The sequence below is a fragment of the Centroberyx affinis genome, unplaced genomic scaffold (genome assembly GCF_046629955.1).
Source record: "Centroberyx affinis isolate AG114_WGS23_722 - 3 ecotype Tasmania unplaced genomic scaffold, CSIRO-AGI_Caff_v1 ptg001792l_1, whole genome shotgun sequence".
In the NCBI taxonomy this organism is placed as follows: Eukaryota; Metazoa; Chordata; class Actinopteri; order Beryciformes; family Berycidae; genus Centroberyx; species Centroberyx affinis.
The window spans coordinates 71679-96291 of NW_027280182.1; the positions used below are offsets into that span (position 1 = coordinate 71679).

Sequence of the window (24613 nt, forward strand, 5' to 3'; positions counted from 1 at the left end):
GGCTCAACATTTGTGTTCCCATTTATCCATAAGAAAACTCGCCTGTCCCCCCACACACTGTTTAAGTGAGTATCTTGAGGCAAAAATCCTTTGACTAGCCTGAGTCAGGACCTGCAGCATTCTTTACACTCTAGATAGGGAAGGTCTAGATTATCTAGGCTAGATATTCTACGTGTGAAATCCCATTCAGAATTATGCAAGAGTGTATTCACAAATTAAAATATTGTGTAGAAAGAGTAAGAGAGCAAAATTTACATTAAATTAATTAATTTCACTAAATTTGCCCATACTCTGTTAGATTTTTGGGGTGCTACTTGCAACAATTGGCAATTCCAGTGTTTTCACATGAAATCAAATATATTGTCAGAATCAATAGCTGACAGTCTGTTTGATCATATTCATAATTTGATTGTTTGAATTAATTAATGCAATACATAATCTGCAATGACATTGTAATACATGTACAAATATTACTTTGTACCTGTGTATATGTATGGCCCTTAAATTCAGTGTCTTCTAAATTGCTTCTCTGTTGGTTCAACTAGCCACTTCCTTCTTTTGTCTGTAATAAAATCTTTTATTGGAGCTTGGTTTGTGAACAGAAGCAAACCGGTTTTTTGCAAATGAAGATAGACCTTTTTATTTGCATACAGTGGATAGCTTAGGCATGAACTCTAAAGTCACAGTGTAAAGAAAAGTAACAGTAGTCCCAAAAGTACAAATATGAGTTGAGCCCAAATTCTTTCATGTTAGAATAATGCATAAGAAAAGTACTTTTTTTTCATTCTTTGTTAGTTTTGTAAAATAAAAAAGGATATTACAAAAAATAATAAAATGGACTGAGGCAAATAGGTTTAATAAAACACAACTAGGGCAAGTTTCCGCATTAGAATTTTTAACTTGTTCCTGAAAAATTCAGAGATCTAAAGAAGTCTGTTGTTGGCTCATGAAAATATATATCCTCTTGTATTTATAGTACTCTTGCATTGTTGAATGATCACTTAATTGATCCAGGAAAAATTGACCTCTCATTGTTACTGCGTTGCTGTTTTCGAGCCAACGACTCTGTTTGCAGGTGAGGTGGGAGGAGAGGGGCTTTTGAGGAGCAGTGGATCCCCAGGTGCCACCAAGGCAACCACATTCTCCTTCTTGGACAACCAGAAAGCCGGGTAAAGAGGCTCCAGGAACTCTGCATTGTACTTGTGGATGAAGGTCATGCTGTCACCCACACCGTAGAAGGACAGAAGGCCTCGGGTGTAGTCCACATAGACCCCGATACGCGTGAACTTCTCCACATTTAGCGGGGTCTCCACGCCGCTGTGCCAAGCGGAGAAGGTGCGCCCGTCCCACTGGAGGCACCAGGAGAAGTCGTTTCCCGTGATGCAGCTGTTGCTTTCGCTGCCCTTGCGGTCGATGCTCTTGTAGGTCAGACCGACGTGCGTGCCCTCCCCGCTTATGTCTGCCTCGAAGTAGTGTCGCCCCAAATAGAAGCTCTCCGTTGCCAGTACCTGGCGCCAGTTCTCAAACCGCTCGGGCACATCAGGATAAGGATGCTGCCAGGGTGTGGTGTTGGTCACCTTCCTGTTTTCCTCTGTCAGACGGAGGAACTTATGGGCCGTGTCTGCGTCAAAACTCACGTTGCTGGCATCTGGGAAAGAAAAGGGCCAGTGTGCTTATATAGTATTATACTGTGATTAAAAATTCCTTCTTTCTTTTTAACCAAGTCAGTCTACCATCCAACTGTAGTATGTCAGTAGGATAGCCCATAAAATACTTACACTTGAGGAAGTCTTCACGTGTCTCTGGATCTGGTATAGTCATGTTCTGTTTTGCTGCAACAATAGCATGGACTGTGGTCTTTATTCCCATCTTGTCTGAGGAAAAGGAAGAAAATAGATTTCATTCTTCAATAACACAACACAAGTGAGATTTCTTTGCGCATTTACAATTTTTCCTCAGTTGGCGCAAAGTGTATCATTGGGAAACAAGTATTTGCTGTCCTTCAGATCCTGTAGGTGACTCCTTTAGTTGTTCTCGTGGCACACAAATGAGGTGACTCATAAAGCACACAGATGGGTGAGGTGACAGATGGCATTTACTCACACAGCAAGCCATATTTAGACACAACCTTATCTCTCAGGTGTACCACCACTTTGTACCTGAGCTCCAAAACTATGACACACGTCTGAAGATTCCTTAACTCTCCAGACAGGTGTGAACATGCCCAGAGAGTCAAAGGATTATCTGTATCTGTGCATCAGCAATTCAAGGCCGGGTGTTGTTCCCCCCGCCCCCACGCATCATTTCCCCTTTGTTTTCTGCTTTGAGGACATGAACTTACCATTTTTGCATGTCTCTTTAAGTTTCTCTATGTATGAAGACACAAGCTTTTCACACAGCTCCTGGGTGGAGTCAACAATCACACGGCTGAAGGAATTTAAACGATCCATCAGGCCGATGTAGACCCCAGGCAGGGAAATATCAGGGGTCTCTTTCTTCCATTCTGAGTACTCCTAGAAAGCAAACACAACTCCATTCATAAGTAAGAATATGAGTGTCAGACATGACTCTGTGACAAACATCTTGAACTTCATCCTGGTTGACGATGCGTTACCTGTAGGAAGTCCACATCGTTTTTGTTTTTGGAGAGCTTCTCCACCTGCGCCTGGGTCTTCTTCAGCTCTGTGCACCTCTGCTCCAGGTGAACCCGGATGCCCTCGGCCTGCCTCAGAGCCTGCTTCTCCTCTCCCTCCAGGATCTCAGTCACCTCCCTCTTGGCCCGCTCCAGTACCGCCTGCAGCTCCGCAAACTGGCTCTCAATCACCTCCCGTACCTCTGTCACCGAGTGCTGTGGAACAGTGCTCTTTCTATTAGATCACATCACTTTGATTGTATTCATAGTATTCTGAGGAAGGAAGGCAAAGTTCAAGTGACATGTGAAATCAGCTGACGATGGTTTTGTTATGTACAATGAGGAATGCTTCATTGCCTCACCGCAAGCCAGCGCCACCCTGAAGCACATGAAAAACATGGATTTCCCCCACCCACACCTGGGGAAACCTGTCAGGTTAGGGTGGTTCCGATACCTTGGGGCTTATAGTCTAGGGGTTCTCATAGCCAAAAATAGCTGGTGTCACCTAGTATTTGCTGCCCACGCACAAAGTATTTTGACATTCTTGTGACATTGCTACATACATAGTGAGTTCATTTCATAATGTGTTGTATTTCATTGTATTATACCTCAATGGAAACCGTGTTGACTTGAAGTTTGTTGATGGCATTCTCCGCTGCTGTCACCGTTTTCACCATCTCAGTCTGCTTCTCCTTTAATTCCCTCTATAAATATATGGGGAACAGAAACCACAAGCATGTTGTCATGCTGAAAATATGTCTAATCCTAACAGCTCACTTGTACTCAAAGTTCATTTATTTCACAGATGTAAACATTTATGCCGTTTCCTCAGGAAAACAGCGTTGTTTCCCTGCTTCCTCGTCTCTGAGGTGAAACAACGTACGATGTGGCATGTGGTTTTCAAAGTACTGGCCTGTTAGGTAGAGTTTTTGATTCAAGTCTGAATTCCTTAGGCAGGTCCAGGCGACTCAGAGGCTGGTGCTCATGTAGAATTCTTTCCCATACAATGCACCGCCTGAGGCACCACTACATTTTATTAGCTTTAAACAGCATTTGAAGCTACAGCAAGTCAACTTTAACAAAAAAATAATCTGTCTGACTGTGCATAGCCATAGGTTACTTCTAACCTGCATTCAATAATAAACTGTCTCTATATCATCACTCTGAAGATCGCTCTATTTCCCTCAAAAGATATCTAATCTGGTTTCAACATGTTTTTATAGAAGACATATAAACTTTTTAAAGGTAAACGAAAGCCGTTCCACCAGTTTGAGCTCTGAACTATTTGTACATACCGTACGTACAAATGATGCCAAAGCAGCAGGAGAGCTCTGCCACCAGAAATACTGTCCTAAACAAGTATAGTCAAGTCCATGATTGGCAGTGGGACAGATATCTGTCACAACCTTTCACTTACAGCTACTCATCATTTGTGTCCAGAGGGAGTGAGTGTAAGACAACTACAGAGGAATTTCACTACCATGGCTTATGTCCGCATAATGCTTTTGGACTTAAGCCACCATATCCAAATCTGTAGTGGACACTGTCAATAGATAAATAAGATGGCACATTGACAAAGTCTGTACCACTGTATCAGCAAATCAAGCTCTGAATTCTACCTGTGTTGGATTAAACAAAACTTAAACTAAACCATTCTATCTCTGGGCACAATGTAATGCAATTTTGAATGCAAATGCAAATCTGACTTTTAAAATGTAGTTTCAATGGTTTTAACCTCAGGATTTTCTATGGGGGGGAAATGGAGATAAAAACTGCAACATACAGTGTATGTGAAGTTATTCTTAGGTTTAAGATATAAGAGCAGTGTTGTTGTCACCCATATTTCCACCTGTATGTTTAGATAGGATTACTGACACTAAGGGCTTCCCAACAGTCTTTGGTTTACAGATGTAATTAAGGTGTTTCAGGTGTTGCGACAACACAGTTTGCAAATAACAGGTGTGGGCTTAAACCAAGGATCTCTGCTGGAATCTAGACTGGAATGTTTGAACCTGAGGGTCATGAACTGTCAAAAAGAGACAAATGACACTTTAGCTGGGGCAAAATAGATCTGAGTGTAGAGTTTCCAGAATGCACTACTGAGAAAATCAGACTAACTTTGGCATTCACCTAGACCAAGCCCACCATTTCATGATCTTTGTGTTGGAAATGAAAGACAGTATTAGCCTTCTAATTCAATTTAAGCGATCAGATCCACATTGTGGCACTTGTGAAAACTAAATCCGATAATGCATTTTGAAGATGAAGTTCATATTAACTATTTGACTCATCCCCTCCCTGCTGGTGCCCTAGCTTAACTGCCACTAAATTCTAAGCCAGTCAGACAGACATTACTATATATATCTCTTTTTCAATAGGTGAAAGCGCCATTGGAGAGAACATATTAATTATTACTTCCCAGTCAGCAGCTGCCTTTGATGCAGGCCAAACTAATTTTGCCACAAGGGAAGGGAAGTAAGACCAGTTGTGACCAGGAGTGACTGTTTTTGGAAAGTTTTCATTTGTAATTTCATTTTATGACTAAATATGTATTTTTAACCATGGACAGTTGCTTTAGTCCTACAGTGTGTGGGACATTTCAGATAACAAAACCACACAAAAGATATGGTGTAATTTGAGAATGGTGTCACCTTGTGCTGGAATACACCTAATGGTAGACTGAAGGTGTACTTTAGATATTTGAGATTTAGAACAGATTTAGAACTTTAGATTTGAACATTCAGTTCTGATGAGTATTAATGACAGAAAACAAATTAATAAAGAATATGAGAGAGAGACTGAGTGAGAAAACCTGCCTCTATCCGCCTGCGAGCCTCCACCACAGGTATGGTGTTATGGCCCTTGTGCTCCTCGGCCACACAGTCCTGACAGACGCAGCAGGCGTCGGCACAGCAGAAAAGGTCCAGCGGCCACTTGTGGCTCTCGCACGTCCGCCTCTCGATGTCCCGCAGCGGCTCCACCAGCCGGTGGTTCTGAAACTTGGGGTTCTCCAGGTGCGGTCTGAGGTGGGCCTCGCAGTAGGACACCAGGCAGGTCAGACAGGACTTGAGGGCCCTGCGGGGGTTCTCGATGCACGAGTCGCACACCACATCGTCGGGACCCAAAGGTTCCTCTTTGACCTCTTCTTCCTTCGCCTCCTCCTCCTTCACCTCCTCTTTCGCTCCGTTTGTCACCTCATCTTTCTCTTCGCCGGTCTGCGATGCTTCCTCTCGCTTGTCCTCATCAGGCTTCTTGGGATCCTCCGATTCTTCCAGATCCTCCTGTATCTTGGTTTCCTCTGCTGTCTTGGAGTCCTGGCTTTGCTCCTCTTTGCTCTTGATCACGGGAGAGTCAGCCACTTTTCCGTTCTGTTTGAGACCATCAGGCTTGTCAGGGCTCTGCAGACTCTCGGGACATCCTTTACCTTTGTCCCCCAGGCAGGAGCCACAAACGGAGTGGCCGCAGGGTGCGAGCTTGTCTCCGCTGAGGCTACCTGAGCACCCAGCACACAGCGGCTGCTCTGAGCTGAGGGCTGCCTCTTTCGTGGCTGTGTCTGCCATGTCTCTCTCTCTCTCTCTCTGTCAGCCAAGCTTCTTTTCCAGTCTCTTCCTCTTTCTCTTCTAACTGGCTCAGCCACTTTTGTAGCCGGTCAACCTGGAGTTCCTGGCTCACTCTGAAGAGCCTCGCAAGCCACACCTAAACGATGTGAACGTCAGTCATCTCTCATAGTTTCAGTCAACAAGTTAACCACCCCCTCAACACATATATGCAACCAGACAGGCGAGTAGGCAGGCAGGCAGGCAGGCAGACACCCCCTCATACAATCACTGCCCTCCCCTTCCCTGTAGGAAAAAAGAAACCACAGGGCGGAGCTCATATTGCAAATCAGAAACAGGGAAGTGTAGTATTGCATTCCCCTGCATGCTGTATGTTTGCACTTAACTGGAATGTTTCATCATCATTGTAACTAGGTTATTTACAGGCTTTTTTACTCCACTGATGAAGTCATTTGCTTCATTGTTGCTCTGTGGTATCTGCTCTATCAGTAGATTGAACTATCTTGATAGACCTGCGGAAATCAAGGCTTTAATCCTTTGTGTATTCACCTGCTTTCTCTCTCCTGTGTGAACTTATTCAGCATTCCTGTTGTTCCAAAGTGCAAGTGGGAGGTCCAGTGCAAATGCAAACATTGATTGAATGTGAAAAGCAACAATACTGCCACCCAGTGACCAGGTCTCAATTAAATTGTGGAATGTTTTTTATTTTATATATACTGTAATTTATTTAACCAGGCACGTCACTCAGAAACAACTTTTTATGAGTATAGGCAGAATAGAATTTTGGATACAAGAATATAAGACAATGTGGCAATAAAACTGTTTTGATTAATACAGTTTCTCAGTTGGAAAAATGTTTATTATCTGTAAAAACACATTTTGACACCTCGGTATCCTGTAATTACAGTGCAACCAAGGATGTGCCTTTGAGTTGAGGACACAGCAAAATAAACACTTGCATTGACACCAACAAAAACAACACCACCATCTGTCACTAGGAAAACAGGTCAATTCAAGGGCTGTGATTAATCTCCCACAGTGACTTTTAATGCAGCGCTCATTAAACTCAATCAAGTCACAGCTTTTTGTAGAGCTCTTGCCTTTGGGCTACTAATTAAATGACTTTTTAAAGTATAAGACATTTATCCATGTGAGGAATTTCACGCAGCTGATATAATATTCAATTATGAGGGCGTTGTGTTAATTTAACTCCTTCAAGTGTAATATTACTATGTTAGAGCGAACTAAATCTTTAATCACATCTTGCCACGTCAATGCATTACTGATTCAAAACATATATTGTATGCTATAGGTTGTGCAAAAATGGATTGTGCTTGTTGTAATATGCCAGCAGAGACGCACTTAATAGTTGAAGCTTGTGCTTTTATGCAGCAACAGTCTTTGTGTGAATAGCAGCATGAGTTAGAACAGTTTTTCTCCTCCTCCACCAATTTTTCACCGTCTGCCCTCCATCACTGCACCCCCACCAGCTCTGTGATCGGTGGGGCGAACACCATCAGCTCCTGGTATTTGAGGAAGAAATGGCGCAGGCGGGAGAGGTAGCTGTCCTCCTGGTATGGAAGCTCCTTTTCCTTCAGGTACTTGGACACAATAGGTTTCACCTGGTGAGTTGTGGAAGGAAAGTGAGAATCAAAGTAAGTTTCATAGACGTGTCCAATAAAAATGAACAAGACACATCTGAAATTTCTGTTTAGAAACTAGGGACAATCAATATACTTGAAACTAGCCAATAAAGATAAAAATGTGAGCCCATATTATTTACATTCAGTGTGCTAAATGTAGCTTTGTTAAAGTTCAACATATTGTCAAATTAATTGTGATACAATGGTGTAATTACTGTTAACAAATGAGACCATGGTTGTGGTGATTAATAGCCCCTATCTCACATCAGTGGTATTTTTAGTGCTATAGTGTTTCTCCAGAATAAGACCACATTTCCTATAAACCCTGTGGCTTCCTGTCACAAGCAGGATGTTCCTACTTGTCCCTCTCCCCATCCCGGCGGTTGCTCTGGGTGTGTTTGTTTTCTCTTCGGCTTTACTGCAGACCATAAACATGCTGAAGGTGATTTTTCCAGTGACCTTTCACTCCTTCCATTGCGAGAAAGCTTCAGCTCCATTTGTGCTGGAAGAACAGAACAGCGCCCTCTTCCTGTTTTGTGCCATAAAGCAATGCCCCTTTGTGCCATAAATCTAATACATTGGCAGCAAATTCCGCCCCAGTGATACAATGTAGAATTCAGCATAGAGGCCAATCTTCTTGGTGATGGTCTCATTTATTTACAGCAATTATACTAATGTCTCAAAATGATTTAGTGCTACAAATGGCTTCTTTAATAAATAATGTGTGTGTTTCCTACCTTTAAGCACATGTTGTCAGACAGGAAGGGGAAGAGATGGTGCTCCACGTGGCAGTTGATGAGCGAGTGTCCAAACGTCCAGTCTAGCAGGGGATTGCGTGGCAGGTTCAGGACTCCGTGGGTCATCTGGTAGATCCTCTTGGGCCGGCGGGTGGGGGAGAACATGGGAAGGCCAATGTGCTGTGAATCAGATGCAGTTTTACAGTTAATCAAAACATAGATGTGATGGTTGCTGGAAGGTCTGTATTTGGGATCATCTTATCATGTGCTCATATGAGTTCAGTATAAGACACAGAGAACTTGATATGATAAATGGTTCTCTGTGCACTTTGCTGTCTGCTGTTATTTTATATATTCTTATTCTCTTCCTTTTTTATTCATTAAACTCTTTAGACCTTAGAGAATCAACTTTAGAAGATAATCAATTTTAGTCATCTCTTGCATTAGGAACCAGCTCAATCAATAAATTCCCAAACAGGGGAGGATCAACCAGAGCGGATTTTAATACTTCAAGCAATATTTACTCAATATTCGTTTAGCATTGATGGGCCAACACACTACAAAACCATCACAATTGCTTCTGTAAATGCTAAATAAAAAAAATAAAACAATTATATTTCAGCCAAATACAAACACCAACAGATACTGTAATTAGTCGATGCTTAGAATCAGTGTTTTTCCCATAAACAATGGAAATATGAATGGTTTTAGTGCTACAACTTTCACTAAAGAGGCACTGTCTCCAAAGCAGCGTTAGACCAAAGCCAACAAAGCCAAAAAATGAAGTTAAGCCTAGCCACGGCTGCTAAAAAAAATAAATAAAGGGGAAATGCTGAGTTCAGGGCAAAAAAGATAAGACAATGGCCAACAATAGCAACAAGAAACAGGGAAGGATAGGGTTGTTCTTAACAGACAAACCCCACATAGGAGAACAAACATTCCCCTCCACAAGCCCCTTTACTTCAGATCAAGAATCCATGTTTTCTAATCCATCTTCAAACACTTTGCTCAGAACAATGCACAATGAAGTCCAGGACTAAGGCTCCGTCTGGGAAAATCATGCATGAATTGTTCCTTTTTGTCCCTTTAGTTCACTGACTGGAATTCCTGGTGAGATCTTTGCGAACACAATGCTGCATTGACAGGGATTTTCTCAAAAGGCCACGCAACAAGTGGTGCTCTCATAATTTGTCCCAAATATTCTACATGAATTGACATGCCCCGCACTTTTGAACAAGTCTTGGAACAATTCTGTGAAATGTGAATGCATGGCTATGAGCATCGTTGTGTATCTGTGGGAATTTGTAGGGGAAGATGTATCTGTGTTGTCTGCAAGTGTGCTCACCTGAAAGATGTTGACATGGATATACGGCAGAGAGAACATCGCCCTACACACAAGCATGCAGAGTAAGGTGCTGAGAGGCGACTGGAACCCGGAGACGTTGATCAGCAGCCAGTACTGAGAATACAGGCCCAGTGTTACCATCAGTATGGTCCTCATGGCCTGGGCCAAAGAGTGTTCTTTGAGCTGACCTGCAAAACCAGAGAATCAGAAGCTGTCACAGCTATGAGAATAAATTCGCACCTAACCGATAGAGATGCAGTAACAAGGTTCAAAAAGTTTCAAAACCCAGTCAAAAATATTTCTCAGCTTTCTGCGGATGATCACATTTAATGCTGAAATATTCAAGTAAACATACAAATCAAAATAGAATATTTAACTCTGTCAGGCTTGCACTTTGGGTCTTTTAGCTCGGCTTACCTAGTGCAACAAGAGGAGTGATGATGGGAACTGCTAGGGGAGCTATGAACAGGTAGACAGAGCGGGGCAGGAAGGGGACCTTCCATGTGCTGGAGTCACCCAGCCCGATCACATTAGTATGAGCATGGTGCATCTTGATGTGGGCCTGCACTCCCGCTCGCGCTGTGAATGAGCCACATATCTGTGAGGATGAACAGACACACAGATGGATGGGTATGTATAAGAATATCCAAACAACAAAACCACCAGTGATGCAGCTCACAAAAACATCCACATGAAAATCATCGAGCAGGAGAATCAATGCTGGTACTGATTACCTAGACAGGCAAATAGACATAGACAGACCTGCTTCACCGTTGTCTAATATGTTCTATCTATGTTTGCCTTGATAAGCAAGCCTAAACAGGCCAAGGGCAAAGAGCAGCAAAGGCTACAATCATGTTCTGTCTTTGTCGTGAGCGAAGTTCAGTAAACATCCACATCTAGATTCTAGATAACAACAGTTTAACAACATTATTTGCTATGATAAACATGAATGACCCATAATGGCGTTTTAAATACTGCTGTTTCTAGGGCTGTGAAATAGGCTTGAAAAGCACAGAATCTGAGATAATAAGCAACTGATAATAAAATATTTGGCCATAATGTAACAACTTGTCAAAATGTAATAAAAATGTGGCTCTAAATAGGATGTAAATGAATTGCTGGATATGATCACATTAGTACATTATCTGGCTTTTATTATGTTCTGGCTGTTTATTATGTTACATGTAACATAATATGTGTACGTATGTAACATATTTTAATGGGATGTTTTTAATCTAGTAATGCAATAATATAGACTTTGAAACAACTTTATTAGTCAATATTATTATTTTAGTTATGTCATCATCAGATATCTTATATCCCTTATTAAGCAATTATTGGCATTTAATGTAATAATGTGATGTCATTTATGACATTAACAGGTTGATAACAGGTTTTATTACATTTTCAGGGTCATTTCTATTACATTACAAGTTATCACGTTAATCCAGCAATTATTATATTATTATTTGCTATGGGTTGCATGTGAAAACAAATGCCAGCGGTATAACAAAACCTATGAAACTCAAAAATAAGGTTTGGCTTTGATAACAATTTGCCCTTCATGACCAAATGATGGAGAGCAATTTTTTTCCTGAACATCTCACCTCGATGAAGAACACGGCCCAGAACTCTCCCCAGGCCTGGGACTCGCTCAGCGCCCCGTGGCTGGCGAGGTGCGTTCCCTTAATGGTGATGACAGCGTGGGCCACGCCCATCAGCAGCATCCCCGCCGAGAACCACAGTATCTGACAGGCACCCAGCAGCAGAAAGGCTGCGGGACAGGACAGAGGGATGAGGGGAGGAGGGTAGAAAAGAGAGAGAGAAGCAGGTGTGAATATTAGCAAAAGAATCTCGGAACAAGCACTTTCACTTTTGGCCTTGAGAGAAAGAGAGAGACAAGAGAGAGAGAGACAGTCTTGACAAGATATCTCTGCCTTGACCTTGCATCATGAGACAGAAAAGAAAAGAAGAAAGAATATTTGTGCTCTTATTTTTCTTATTCTTGTTATTATTTGTTTAGCATGTTTTATCTGGAACACAATACCTGGAACATTCACTTCCGTCTCCCTCCATTCATGGTCTATTATTATAGTTACTGTATGTTCTCCTCCTCTACAGACCTTTCCCTCTTATGTTGTTCTGTTTTTCTTGAATGTGTATGTATGTGTGTGTGTGTGTGTGTGTGTGTCCACTGACCCCATTGACGACCTTTTTCACAGTGTAAAAACACACGGTATCCTATCTCCTACCTACCCACCCAGCCATCCCATTGTGAGAGTGGTGTGAGTTTCATCCCTGACAGGTGGAAGATCAGGTGAAAGAGGGAAACTTTATCTCTCCTCATATGTGGCTGTGTGTCTTACACTGTGCTATCACAGGGGGTTCCTCGCATGATAACAATACTGCAGGTTGAACTGCAGTTTTCTGGTTCAGTTTCATTTCATTTAGGGTTGCTAGTTTAGTCTCTAGTCTCCAGACATGTTTTGGTACCTCCGCCAAGGAGGTTATGTTTCCGGTGCCGTTTGTTTGTTTGTTTGTCTGTTTGTTTGTCTGTTAGCAGGATTACGGAAATACTACTGGCCTGATTTTCATGAAACTTTGTGGAAGGGTGTAGCATGGGCCAAGGAAGAACCCATTACATTTTGGAGAGGATCCAGATCCGACTCACAAACAAGCAATAATAGCACAAACCTTGGCGGAGGTCTGTACTCTCCGAGTGCCCTTCTAGTTTTATATTGGGTTATAGGCTAGGCCAAGGCTAGTGTGTCAAAGGGAGCTATTTTTGGTATCCACATTATGCAGAAATTAGCTTAGACTGGTCATAAAATGATGTGTTGAAAGTAGATCTCTGTCTTATTCATGTGTTGATAGTTCTGTCCAGGGCTTGCGCTCCCTATAGGCTGAATAGGCAAATGCTTAGGGCCTCACAAATGCCTATAGGGCCTCACAAATGATTTATTTTTATCTTTTTTTTTTTTTCTACAGTCGGAAAAAAAAAAAAAACAGTTCTTATTGGATAAATGATGTGCCAGTGATCATAAAACCAATCAAAAGCAATGATTCTGTGGAGGCAGTATGGCTCCGCCAAAGTGAAAACACCCCTCGGGGGTGTAATGATGCGTTTGTAATGATGGTCCCGCCGGTGGAACCGGTGGGGTTAACTCCACAGGTAACCACCACAGTTAACCATTGCAGTGGCATTTCAAGTAATTGTGCATTTACACTAATTTAGTTGCTTCATCTGCAGATAAGTGGTAGCTGACATACTGTAATTCCCTTGCTATGCAGTGTAATCATATCAATCACTAAATTTTGTATAGGTAAGTTGGGCTGGAATAGATGTGAATTTGAAATGGGTCTTGGTAGTTAAAAGTTTAATGGCAGGTTTAACTGACTTGTATATTGTGTTTTTGTAAAATTAGTTTTCTGTTAATATTTTACTGGATCCTGTCAGAACTTTGTCAAGTTCATTTAAGCTAGTTGTAGAGAAGGTATGTAGGTCGAATGATTTCCAATTTACAGTAGTATTATGTACAGTCAGTGGAATTTCACTTTTTGCTTGTTATTCACTTGTTATTTTCTGATATCTTAATGTTGACACATATGCTACATTTCATAGGAACAATGTTGAAACTCTTAGGCACAACTGAGGCAGCAGAACCACAAGCCACAAGGGCAGAGGACCCAGACAGCAAAGTGCCAGTACTGGTCCTCATTTTAAGCTCATGTCCACACAAGAGGAGAGAGACACATTCATCTTTGTATTTATTACATTTTATTTTGATTTTCATGTGCTCTATCTTATAATAGCTAACAAAAATACAGTGCTTTAAACACTATTTTTTTACTCAGTCTTTATTGCTTGATGGCGGGGAGGATTCATCTCAAAAGGGGGCCTAGGGCCGCCAATAGTTTAGAGCCGGCCCTGGTTCTGTCTTGCACTCCACATTTTAGTCCAATCTTCACAAACAGTTTGATTTAAAACGACCCGTCAGTCCTTATATCAGGAACCCGGTCAGTCAGTTTGAGAATGAAAAATGCCATCAGTCCAATTAAATACACATAAACATAGTCAGTAATGAAATGACTGTGGCACCACAGGTGGTGCTGTACTCTACTGACAGATTGGGCTTTATAACTATAATAACCACGCAACACAAATACCTAATGAAGCTACTCTGGCTGTTTGAGAGCGGGGTTGAAGTGCCATGGTCTATTCCTAACACAGTGAAATATGGTGCTAATATACTCACCTCCTATTTCAAAGCAACCTATTTCGAGGTGATAAGCCACAAGGTCAGTGATACACAATGACAGAGGCCTCCTTTGGTCACTGCCCCAGTCTGGTGCTGAATTCAATTCAGCGTTTGTGATAATTTAACCCAAAAAGTGAACATTTCTACACCCAAATGCTATAGTCATACTCTCTACTGTACTGATTTAGTAAGAGAAAATGTACTCCTGTACTTAATTGTATGTAAACCTAATTTAATTACAGATGCAGTCAGAGGAACTTTTCATATGCATGCTGCACTGCTGCTGCACTGCTGTTGCACTGCTGCTCCAACAGCAAGAAAATCATGCAGTAATAATGCAGCATAGATACTTCTACAAGTATAGATTACAAATCAAGCTGCTGCTTCAGCCAGGTTTCTTACAGTGCTGCTAAAAGCTGTCAGGGCCAATGCTCAAGTGACATGAGTCACACTAGGCACTAGCCTTAATTGAGGTCAGTAGTTGACCACCAGTGACCCAGATAAAGGCGAAGCATTGGAAACCATGATTGTGTGCACCAGTAATGACAACAGTATTGGACTGAGATTATTGAGTGGGGTGACACATTTGTTATCACATGACAAATGCTATACAGTACATTCATAACTGAGAATATTATCCTTTATAGGTTTTGCTGCAGTATAAATTCTGGATTAAAGATTCAATGTAACACTTGTAATTCATATTCTAGGTGTCATGTTCCAAAGTCCCAGACATGGCATTACTGTCTTAACTATCTGTTATCACGATACCTTGACCAGGTCATAAAATAAGTTTAAGCCATCAAGCATAATTTAAAAGTAGTCCACATGTTAGACTCTGGACCACCCTCTTCTAATAGCCAATCATTCCCACCAGTCACCTCCTCATTGCTCAGTGCTTTGACCGTTTCACTGAAGCAGTTTTCAAAAAGCCGCCCCATCATCATCACAACTGTGTGAAGTTCCTAAAGTGTGCAGAGTCTTACCGGGCGGCAGGCAGAGGAACGCTCCCGCCAGGATGCTGCAGTCCACACCTCTCCTCTCCCACCAGCTGCTCTCCTTCACCGTCTTCTGCACCAGCCTGGTCAGCTCCATCATCAGTGACTCTTTGTCTGTCACCTCCACCTCCTTGTTGCCCGTCTCTCCATTCTCCTTGCGCTCTCCCTTCATCTCTCCATTGCCCCTTTCTCTCATGTCTTGCTGTGAATCCCCAGAGACCCCTCTCCTCTGGAATAACATCTCCCCATCCCAGGCTTTGACATCCCTCTCGCCTCTTTTCTCATCTTGTCTTTCCCTCCATTCTTCCGGTACATTCTGCATGTCAGCTCTCGTAGTGTTGACAGCTGACAACAAACTCAAGTCAGAGTGACAACCATGCAGCAGCCAGTGCTAGAGCCGCCTGAATGCTGCACCCTGAACACAAAGTCCACAGGTCAATGTTAGCATTGTGAAAGTCCTAATTGGCAAGAAAGCCTGTCAGATTAGTCCAGCCCCCTTGCTGCTCCTCCACAAGCCTAGAGGTCCCTCCTCTTCTCTCTCCTTATCTTCTTTAAGGAGTGTTCTCTGTCTCTCTGTCTCTCTTTCTCTCTCTCGTCAGGTTGCTCCTGATGCAGTCCCTGGTCGAGTAACCAGCATAGGGATTCTTAATCCCACAGCACTGTGTAAGACAGGACCCAGGAGATTTAAGGCTGCCCTGTGCCGTGATGGATTCAAGAAGGTGCCTGTAAAATACTCACACACCGGGCAACCGGCACAAAAACTGCAGCCGCTCAGCCAGAGTGGATTCGATTGCTCCCTCCCTCTCCCCGGCACAGCTTCTCATACATTGTGTATGTCGCTCTCCCCCCTCCCCTCTGCCTCTTTGTCTCGGCTCTCCTCCCCTCCCCTCCCATCCCTGTAACCTTGGCATACGTCCTGGGAAAGGAGAGGGAGAGAGGAGGGCTGAGGAAAAGGAGGGGAGAGGGATTAGCAGCGGCTGGTCAGCACTCTGTTAGTTGTTTCTTGCTGCTAGGGGAGGGGTCAGAGTGATGGTGTGCAGAGTGCAAGAATGTGCCTAGATAGTTGTGGTGTGTGTATGTGTGGGTGCAGGTGTGTTGTGTGCACATATCTGGTGTGAGTGATTGTGTGCGAGTGTTTCTTTTTTTTTGTTTTTTGGAGACAGGCCAGCCGTTCTGGGCTTGAAGCCATGCTGACTGCAGTGTGCTCTTTAAAAAGATACAGGGAGTCCATTTTTGACTCCAAAGGAGACCAGATACTAGCGAGCAGGGAACATAAGAACACCAGGCTGCCTGACAGCTCCCCTTACATCCCTCCACAGCCTCAAGCCTGTTTGTTCTATTCATACCGGCATCAGTCTTCAGCATCAGTCATTTCGTCAGACAGGCCAGAGCGGGACGGGGTGCACATAGCAATATATAGCACATCAGCTGGTGATGCTAGAATATATACACAAAAAATAATCTTTCATTTTTTTATTTTAAGAAAAGATCCTTATGTCTGTGGGTACATCTGCAAATGATTTACTTGGTGTTACAAAAATGGATTTCTGTCAACAACATAAAAATTTACATTCATGCACAGTCATACTTTCAAGCGCACAGGCAGACCTAGGGAAACCTTATACACCCAGAGCAACCCGAGATAACAGTGTTATCTAGCACACACTCACATGACGTCACACTACCAGCCCATTGCTTTTACTATTAAAACAATGTCTGTAGAGCAATAGGGTCAAGGGCTACTTTCATTCATCATAAACATCAAGTCATCTTCATATCTTGCATGTGCCATGGATAAAATAACTAAGTTTTAGCTTTTAGCAATTATTAAAGTAAGAAAACTGTACAATGAAGGCATAATAAATAATTGACAATACATCAGGATGATAAGCTTCATTCATTAATGCATAAATCATTAATTAATACATGAATAAATACAGTATCCAAAGATAACCAGGTGTTATAGTAACAGAATGACAGGCACAATGTGTCCATGTGTGCGTATATGTGGCAAGGCTTTCCAACAAAAAGTTCATTACTTCCATACTTTCATTACCAAGTTTATGCCAGATGTCTACGTTCCATAATTCCTCCACTGATTGTATTGAATATTTAAGTCAAATAACAGGGGCTGTAATCTCCTTTGTTTCCTTCCAGGAATTATTCCATGAATCACCAGTGGAAAGTACGACCATGTAGTCAAATAAACTACAGCTTCATGGTGCCTCACATTGACAAGTCCTTGAATATTACAGAACAGCTTCACTGTATTTCTATCCTGTAAATAAAACAAGAAATAATAGATGTAAGTATAATGGTTCACCAATACAATAGTATATAATAATACACATGTAGAAAATATTAGCAACATCTTCATGATTTTTTAGTTGCAGCCCATTTTTGCACAATCCACATCTCAGTTGTCTCAAAGCTCAAAAATCTTGAACTCATCTGCTTCTCTTTCCCTACATCTCCTCCTCTGTGATTTGTATAGATTTAATAAGGGAAATCAATAAGTGATATTGGCTTTTACCTGGATTCACCTCATCAGTGTACTTCATGGAAAGAGTAAGCGTCACTAATATTTTGTACATTCAGTGTAAAAAACTTCAATGGCCTACAAAGGATAATGCACTGTAGCACCAATGCCTCATCCCACAACAGTGTAAGTCTCCACTAGATGGCCCTGTTTACCTGGTGAAAAGCTAGCACTGTAGTCCTGTGGAGCTAAATGAGTAAAGTACACATTTGATATTAACAGGGTTAGGATTAGTCACACTTTATCTGGATAGTCCAATGATGAAGTTGATACTCAACTTCCTATCAAGTGACTATAATGTGTCACTAAAAAGTCTACTGAGTCTAACTCAGTTGTGTGAACAAAAGTCTATTGATATTCAATATCTGGGCTAGGGTTAATCTTAGGGTTGCAGTTAATGTTAGAAATAGGGTCAAGTTAGGGTTGGGTTTATAGGTTTAAAAATGACTGGGGTTAGGGTTATGCTAAGGTCAAGATTAGGGTTACATAGTCTGTAGAGATGCTTTGTGACACTTTGCTGAACATCTAGTTTTTGTCACATGATAGTTGAGTATCAACATTGGATTATCCAAATATCCACACTTCCATTCATGTCCTCACAATTCTGTGACGTACTTATGTAAATAAAACTGTCTCCACCAAATGTCATGCAAAGTCTACCTTGATGCATGCAAATATGGGAGCTTATGTGTGACAACTAAGGTTTATCTGGTGGGAATGGACAGTTGTGTAGTTCCTTTAAAAACAAAAAAGTCTAACTCCATACTGACCCTCACAGCTCAGTGTCTTCAATGCCCTCTGGATCATCTAGGGTGTCCAGGCGCCTCTTGCAGGCATCCAGCAGCTTCTTCCTGGGGCCCAGAGGGATGTGGATGCTGGTGAGGTCCTGGTCCGAGCAAAGCAGCAGAGCCTCTAGGTCGATCTTCTCCCTCCTGAAGATGGGCATGAACTCGCTGAGGCTCTGAGAGGCCAGGAAGGTCTCCAACGGACTGTTCTCTGGCTCCAGGTCCTCGTCCAGCCCGACCTCAGCCTCTTCCCAGGGCAACTCCTGCAGGTTTCTTTCCTGGAGACTCAAGGCGCTGCCAATACTGTCCTCGTCCAGGCTGGGCGAGCGCCGGGGCAGGCGTCCGCGTAGACGCACGTTAGGTGCCCGGCCCACGGGTTCGCTCCCCGCCACGCTCCCCTCGTCCCGCGTCCCGATACCAAACAGGCCTCCGCTCATATAATTCCTCCTGAACACCATGGTGCCCAGCCCGGGTCGGGTGAACAGGGAGTCGCGACCGGAGTCTCCGCTGATCTCGGAATAGGCGGCCTCGTGGAGGCCCGGGTCGCTGATGGCACGGGAGATGGTGTCTGCGTCGTCGTCATCGTCGTGGTTGCCACGGGGGAACATGTCCCGGATGTTGAGACGCGACCGCTCCTTGGAGTTGGCATAGGTGCCCTGTTTGAGGAACATGACGTCATTGCCAAGCTGCAGGCCGGTGAGCGAGCGCACACTCTTCCTCCCGTCCTCGTAGATCTTGAAAGTGCCATCGACCTGCTTCTTCTTCTCAAGCTTCTTCTGGATCTTGGCCTTTCCCTTGGCTGTGGAATGCAGGGTGGTCTGAGAAGAAAGCAGGAATTCAGTAAAGGAAAGCCACAAAAACCAATAAGGCAACTGAAAGAATAAAATCACACAAATAATTGTATCTTCTACATTCATATTATGTGTACAATGCTAAGACTATAGGCTCCACTGATGGTAGAGTGACATCATACAACGTGAAAGAGCACCCACCTGCGAGTATGGCATGTTGGAGGTGACAGTGTTGAACTGGGGCAGCTTGCGGCTCAGCGTGCTGCTGCTTGTGTAGCTGGAGAAGCTCATAGCGTCCGAGTTGTCTAAAGCCACCGACTCCTTCATGAACTTCTTCTCCATGCGCTCGTGGTGCTTCCTCTGGAGCTTCGCGCAGTCTTTCATCCGGCGCTCGGCGGCGCGGAACGCCCGGTCCTTGAGTTTGCTGACCAGCTTGGGGTTGAGGGTGATCTGCTTGGCGGCGATGGAGTCCAGGTAGCGAACGCAGTCCATGTGGGCCTTGGTGGCGGCCATGTCCAGCGGTGTGTGGTAGTCATTGTCCAGACACCACACGTTGGCACCGAAAGCCACCAGGAAGGACAGGCAGTTGTGGTGGCCGTTGGCAGCCGCCAGGTGGAGCGGCGTGTTCCCCCAGATGTCACACTTGTCCGGGTCGCCTCTGGAGGAGACAGCAGGGGATAAGAAGTCATGCTGAACCTCTGTATTACTGAAACTCTGTGTGTGTGTTTGTGTGCATGCACATGGAAGTGCACTGCTGCTTCCCACTGATTTAGAGTGAACTGAGATTCACAATTCACCTTATATCAATATCATCTTAAAAACTCAAATCGTATTTATCAATCCTGTTACTAATCCTAAACTATTTTGCTCCCCGTCACCCATCCCCGCACACAAATCTATCATACTTTATTATTAACTATCACCATCTTAATTCTCTCTCACTTTCCTTCATATGCCCATGGCACAGTTTATAACCATTGCAATAAATGCAAGGAATCGTCCACAAATCTTATCTTTGATTCTTCATTAATACTATGTTTACCCTGATTCATGAATTCCATTACATTGCAGATACTCTTTTTCAGGTTTTTACACTTTCCCTACATCTTCTACACAGTAGTACCCTCCATCTCCTCAAAATGCCCAAACTAACAGTTATAGCAAATATGTAAGAGCACACTCATACATTCTCACTCATTAACTATGATAAATCCTCTCTGGTAACTCTCAATGAGACCAAGTCACTTCTCTATTATGAAACCATGGCAATCTCCATGATTCACACACCTGAAACTTTCTTGAACCTTTCAACACTGACTGATAGCAGTATCCAACTAATAACCCCTTTCCTCCAGAGGTTTAGCCTGGAAACTCACTTCCTAATTTACTCTGCTGCAGAGAACAGCCAAAATGTTTCTTATCAAGGTCCGGCACAGCAAAGGCTCCGCATTTTGCCACATTATTATTCTGTCACCTGATAACGACCAGTGCTCTAAATCCCCAGGTTTACCGAGAAACTCAACCTCACCTTTGCTTATCCCCTTACACATTAGACCAAACGCAGGAAGTAAGTCGACACATCCATATGACCTACAATTATGTCATTTCATCTCCTCCGTTTACAGCAAGAGGGACCCTGCAATTTCCAGCCAGAGATGCTTTCATGATCAACAGCACATTATTACTTCATTTAGGTAAGGTAAGGTATCAACAAAGGTATGTTTATGTATTATATTAAAACATAGGTACACAAGATTTCACTTCACTTGTCACAGCCAGAATTGGGGATGCGAAATACAAGGAGTGAACTTGACGTCTTTTTCCACCAATTCCAACTGGCAGTAATGTTAGCTGCCTTATCTGAATGGATGAATGAATGAATGCATGAAGGCTAGCACCTGCTGTTTCTGTTTCAGAATGCTGCTTTCACAACAGCATAGGCAATTTTTTCTCCAACATCAGTATAATGAAAATTATAGGGTATTAGGCCTATACCATTTTCCAGATTTGAATGGATAGACATCAACACTATACTAGCCAGATATCGGTAGAATAAAGCACTCCCATAATGCTGTGCAACCAATCACCGGGAAAACAACACGTCTGACCCACATGGGCCTTTGGCTTTTGGAACTGTTGTTCCAATGTTGTATGTTGAAACTGCCATGTAGCATGTTCAATTTTTTCAGCACATCCAACAGTAGAGCTGCAACGATTAATCGATTAATTGATTAGTTGTCAACTATTAAATTAATCGCCAACTATTTTGATAATCGAGTAATCGGTTTGAGTAAGAAAAATAAGGCTTTTTAAGAAAAATAAGTCAAAATTCTCTGATTCCAGCTTCTTAAATGTGAATATTTTCTGGTTTCTTTACTCCTCTATGACAGCAAACTGAATATCTTTGGGTTGTGGACAAAACAAGACATTTGAGGACATCATCTTGGGCTTTGGGAAACACTGATTGACATTTTTCACCATTTTCTCACATTTTATAGACCAAACAACTAATCGATTAATCGAGAAAATAATCAACAGATTAATCGACAATGAAAATAATCGTTAGTTGCAGCCCTATCCAACAGTGTGTACAGTACCGTTAGTTCAATGACTGTGTATTTTCAGACGCAACACTTCTAACGCCTCCAAGTCCCTCCCCTTCCTGTCTTTCCCCCAACCACACGGCTAGGCCTTGGCTGAGGGCTTATCAATAATTGAAATGCTGCGGGTTAAACATGACAGAGGTGACTTTTGCATTATTTATCCCACACACTGAGAGTCTTTTTATCGCAGACACCCAGAGACACTGTGACCACACACACCGTAAGGTCACCACCTTTATCGGCCCGAACGCTGATTTCAGTTCCCTGCCTGCAATGTCACACCCTGGCATTAAGCAACACACATATACTGTCATTTGATATTACTGGTTACATAACAGTAAAAATATGTGGTTTATCTAATAGGGTCAAAGCATCGTGTTTTGCATCTACATTGACGGTGTCTGCTGAAAGGCCAATTAAGCATATCATGTTGCGAAGAAACAGCCAAGAAATGCATCGCAGTAGTAATACGAAGGAGGAATCACACCTGATTATCCCAAACAGTAACTTGACTACCTGTAGCTCTGCCAGGAGTGCTGAGTCAGTCACAACAGTCACCCAGGCTACCATGTGTACATCACTGATAAATAACAAATCAGAATAGTGACTCAACTACAAAAAAAAAATAAGGAAAATGATCTCTGTGACATCAATCAAAACATTGCCCTATTTTCTTTTCCCCATTTACCTTTTGCCCTGAACACTGATCTTGAGCCCAGCTGCAGCCATCCTTGTTTGAGTCATATCCACTCCAGGGAGCATTTTAGGAAGAAGATGCCCTATCCATCACAGTGACCTTTCCTTTCCTGCTGTTACTCCCCAGCATCAGTCTCAACTGCCCCTCACTTTACTCCACGCCTTATAAACCCGTCACTGGAGGCATGATATATACGACCCTCCTCTTCTCACAGTCTCAAGGGGGGCTGCCTCGGTCATACTAAGCTGCCACACAAAGCCTTTTAAATAGGTAGTAAATACTATATACTGTTTCAAAGACTGCTTTGTCTAGCAGCTAAACCTCCAACAAAAGACTTTATCTGATATAGCAGCTGCAACTTATCTTTTGCGGAATATAGACTTACACCTAAACCCTCTTTTAATTATCTCTGTCTTCCCCTAGAAATACTTAGCGCAAGCTCTCTATAGTATACAGTGTAGGCCTCGCTGATTATGGGATATACAGTATATGTGCATGAGACTCTTAGGCTTGTTTAGAGTGAAGCCAAAGAGAGGAGATGCTATCGCTCGTGAGCTTACAGTGTCGATAAAGGAGGGCTGCCCTTCCAGTAATCGATCTGTATAAAAACGACCTGTGTATGGTAACTGAATAAGATTTAGAGTATGACCTGCAGGGTTACTGTTATGTAATGGATCGGTCCGTGTCACACCTGCCAGGTTAAATATAAAGTTATCATACATCAGCGCTCACTCGTGGTTTCTCTGTTCTTTATTCTGCTCTTTCAGTGTGTGTGTGCGTGTGTGTGTGTGTGTGTAGTGTTTGACTATTAGGAAGGCTATCCTGCTGCAAGTGACCTTTCTCTGTAATTAGGCTGTTAAAATGTATAGTAGGCTAGTCCATCTCCAAGCAGCACTGATTAGAGGGGTGATGGGGGCAGGAACCAGCACAATGTTGTTATTTCAGTATGTTAACAGACCAGCGAGGGAAGGTTACAATATAAACATCAATACTAATATATGTTTAGTTCTAGCTGAATTATAAAACCTGAGGTTTCTAAAGAGCTTTTCACTCTTTTCTTCTTGTCCACATGTTAGGGGGGGGGGAAAGTCATATTAACTGATTGCAAAGTGAAGGGAGACAGAGCAGAGTTGTCTTCTTTCCCTCTATCCATCACTGATACACTGCAAACAATATCCACATTAACAAGTCAATATTCTGTTAAGATGCTTATTCTCATATTAAAAATCTTATTTTTTCTTAAATCAAATAAAAAAAATTCTGCCAATGGAGTGAGAAAATTCCGCTTATTTCTAATGCAGTTTCACTTGCTTCAGGAATTTTCAAATGAAGCAAATGATGTCAGTATCTTGAAACCACGCAGAATAAAGCAGATCAGTCCACTAATATCAAGAAAATGACACCTGGTTCAAGAAAATGATTGAAAATTGATTTGTAGTGGAAACATGTGAGCTTATCTCATCCCCATTGGCAGATTTTTTTTAAAGAAAAATAAGATTTTAAGACCGAGTACTGCATTGAATTGAACTTGTTGACATGGATCAGCTTTGCAGTGTAGGCTACAGGTGAGACTTGACTGCGTAATTAGCGACACCTGGAGACTGTCAGCTAGTTCGCTCGGCCTCTTTCTGCAGGCAAGTTTGCGGTTGTTCCAGAGAAGCCTGCAGGTGAAAGCGGGGTTTGAACTCACCCTCTCCCCACAATGAGCCGGAGTGCCTCCAGGTTGCCGTGGTAAGCAGCCCATAAGGTCGGTGTCATCCCATCCTCATCCGGTGCGTTCAGCTCCTTCCGTGTGGCCTCCTTCAGCACGTCCAGGTAGCCGTCCCGGGCCGCCCGGTGGTACCGGTCGTTCATTGCGCCCGCGGCTTCGGGGGCCTGGCTCACTCTCGGTTCTGTGCCATGGAGAGCTGGAGGGTTTGCCTATTGTTATTTAGGCAAGTTTGTCCGGGGCGCAGCGTGTCCGGGCGGGCGGACGGCCTGGGGAGGCAGGCAGAGAGGCTTGCCTGGTTGCCAGGGGACAAACA

General features: G+C 43.0%; 3 protein-coding genes across 7 annotated transcripts; all 3 read right to left on the minus strand.

Annotated features, from left to right (window-relative positions):
- Window positions 1-607: 607 nt before the first annotated feature.
- On the minus strand, window positions 608-6372 carry trim16 (tripartite motif containing 16). Of its 5 annotated transcripts, none has more exons than XM_071529463.1 (7): window positions 5857-6372; window positions 5449-5781; window positions 3241-3336; window positions 2615-2848; window positions 2342-2513; window positions 1779-1874; window positions 608-1648 (listed from the first exon to the last, which is right to left on the minus strand). In XM_071529463.1, exons 1-7 carry the CDS (start codon window positions 6190-6192, stop codon window positions 1035-1037), a joined length of 1881 nt encoding a protein of 626 aa, XP_071385564.1. In that variant the 5' UTR covers window positions 6193-6372; the 3' UTR covers window positions 608-1034. The 5 variants fall into 5 exon arrangements, with proteins under 5 accessions (XP_071385564.1, XP_071385563.1, XP_071385562.1 ...); XM_071529462.1 differs by having other exon boundaries at window positions 5827-6372; XM_071529461.1 differs by adding an exon at window positions 5371-5378 and having other exon boundaries at window positions 3241-3324; window positions 5445-6372.
- Window positions 6373-7661: 1289 nt separating this feature from the next.
- On the minus strand, window positions 7662-15496 carry fads6 (fatty acid desaturase 6). Its single transcript, XM_071529482.1, has 7 exons — window positions 15431-15496; window positions 15163-15304; window positions 11525-11691; window positions 10332-10512; window positions 9915-10102; window positions 8570-8749; window positions 7662-7811 (listed from the first exon to the last, which is right to left on the minus strand). Exons 1-7 carry the CDS (start codon window positions 15494-15496, stop codon window positions 7662-7664), a joined length of 1074 nt encoding a protein of 357 aa, XP_071385583.1.
- Window positions 15497-16670: 1174 nt separating this feature from the next.
- ush1gb (Usher syndrome 1Gb (autosomal recessive)) lies at window positions 16671-24479 on the minus strand. The gene is made up of 4 exons (XM_071529480.1): window positions 24280-24479; window positions 19491-19947; window positions 18484-19316; window positions 16671-17452 (listed from the first exon to the last, which is right to left on the minus strand). Exons 1-3 carry the CDS (start codon window positions 24441-24443, stop codon window positions 18486-18488), a joined length of 1452 nt encoding a protein of 483 aa, XP_071385581.1. The 5' UTR covers window positions 24444-24479; the 3' UTR covers window positions 16671-17452; window positions 18484-18485.
- Window positions 24480-24613: the final 134 nt, after the last annotated feature.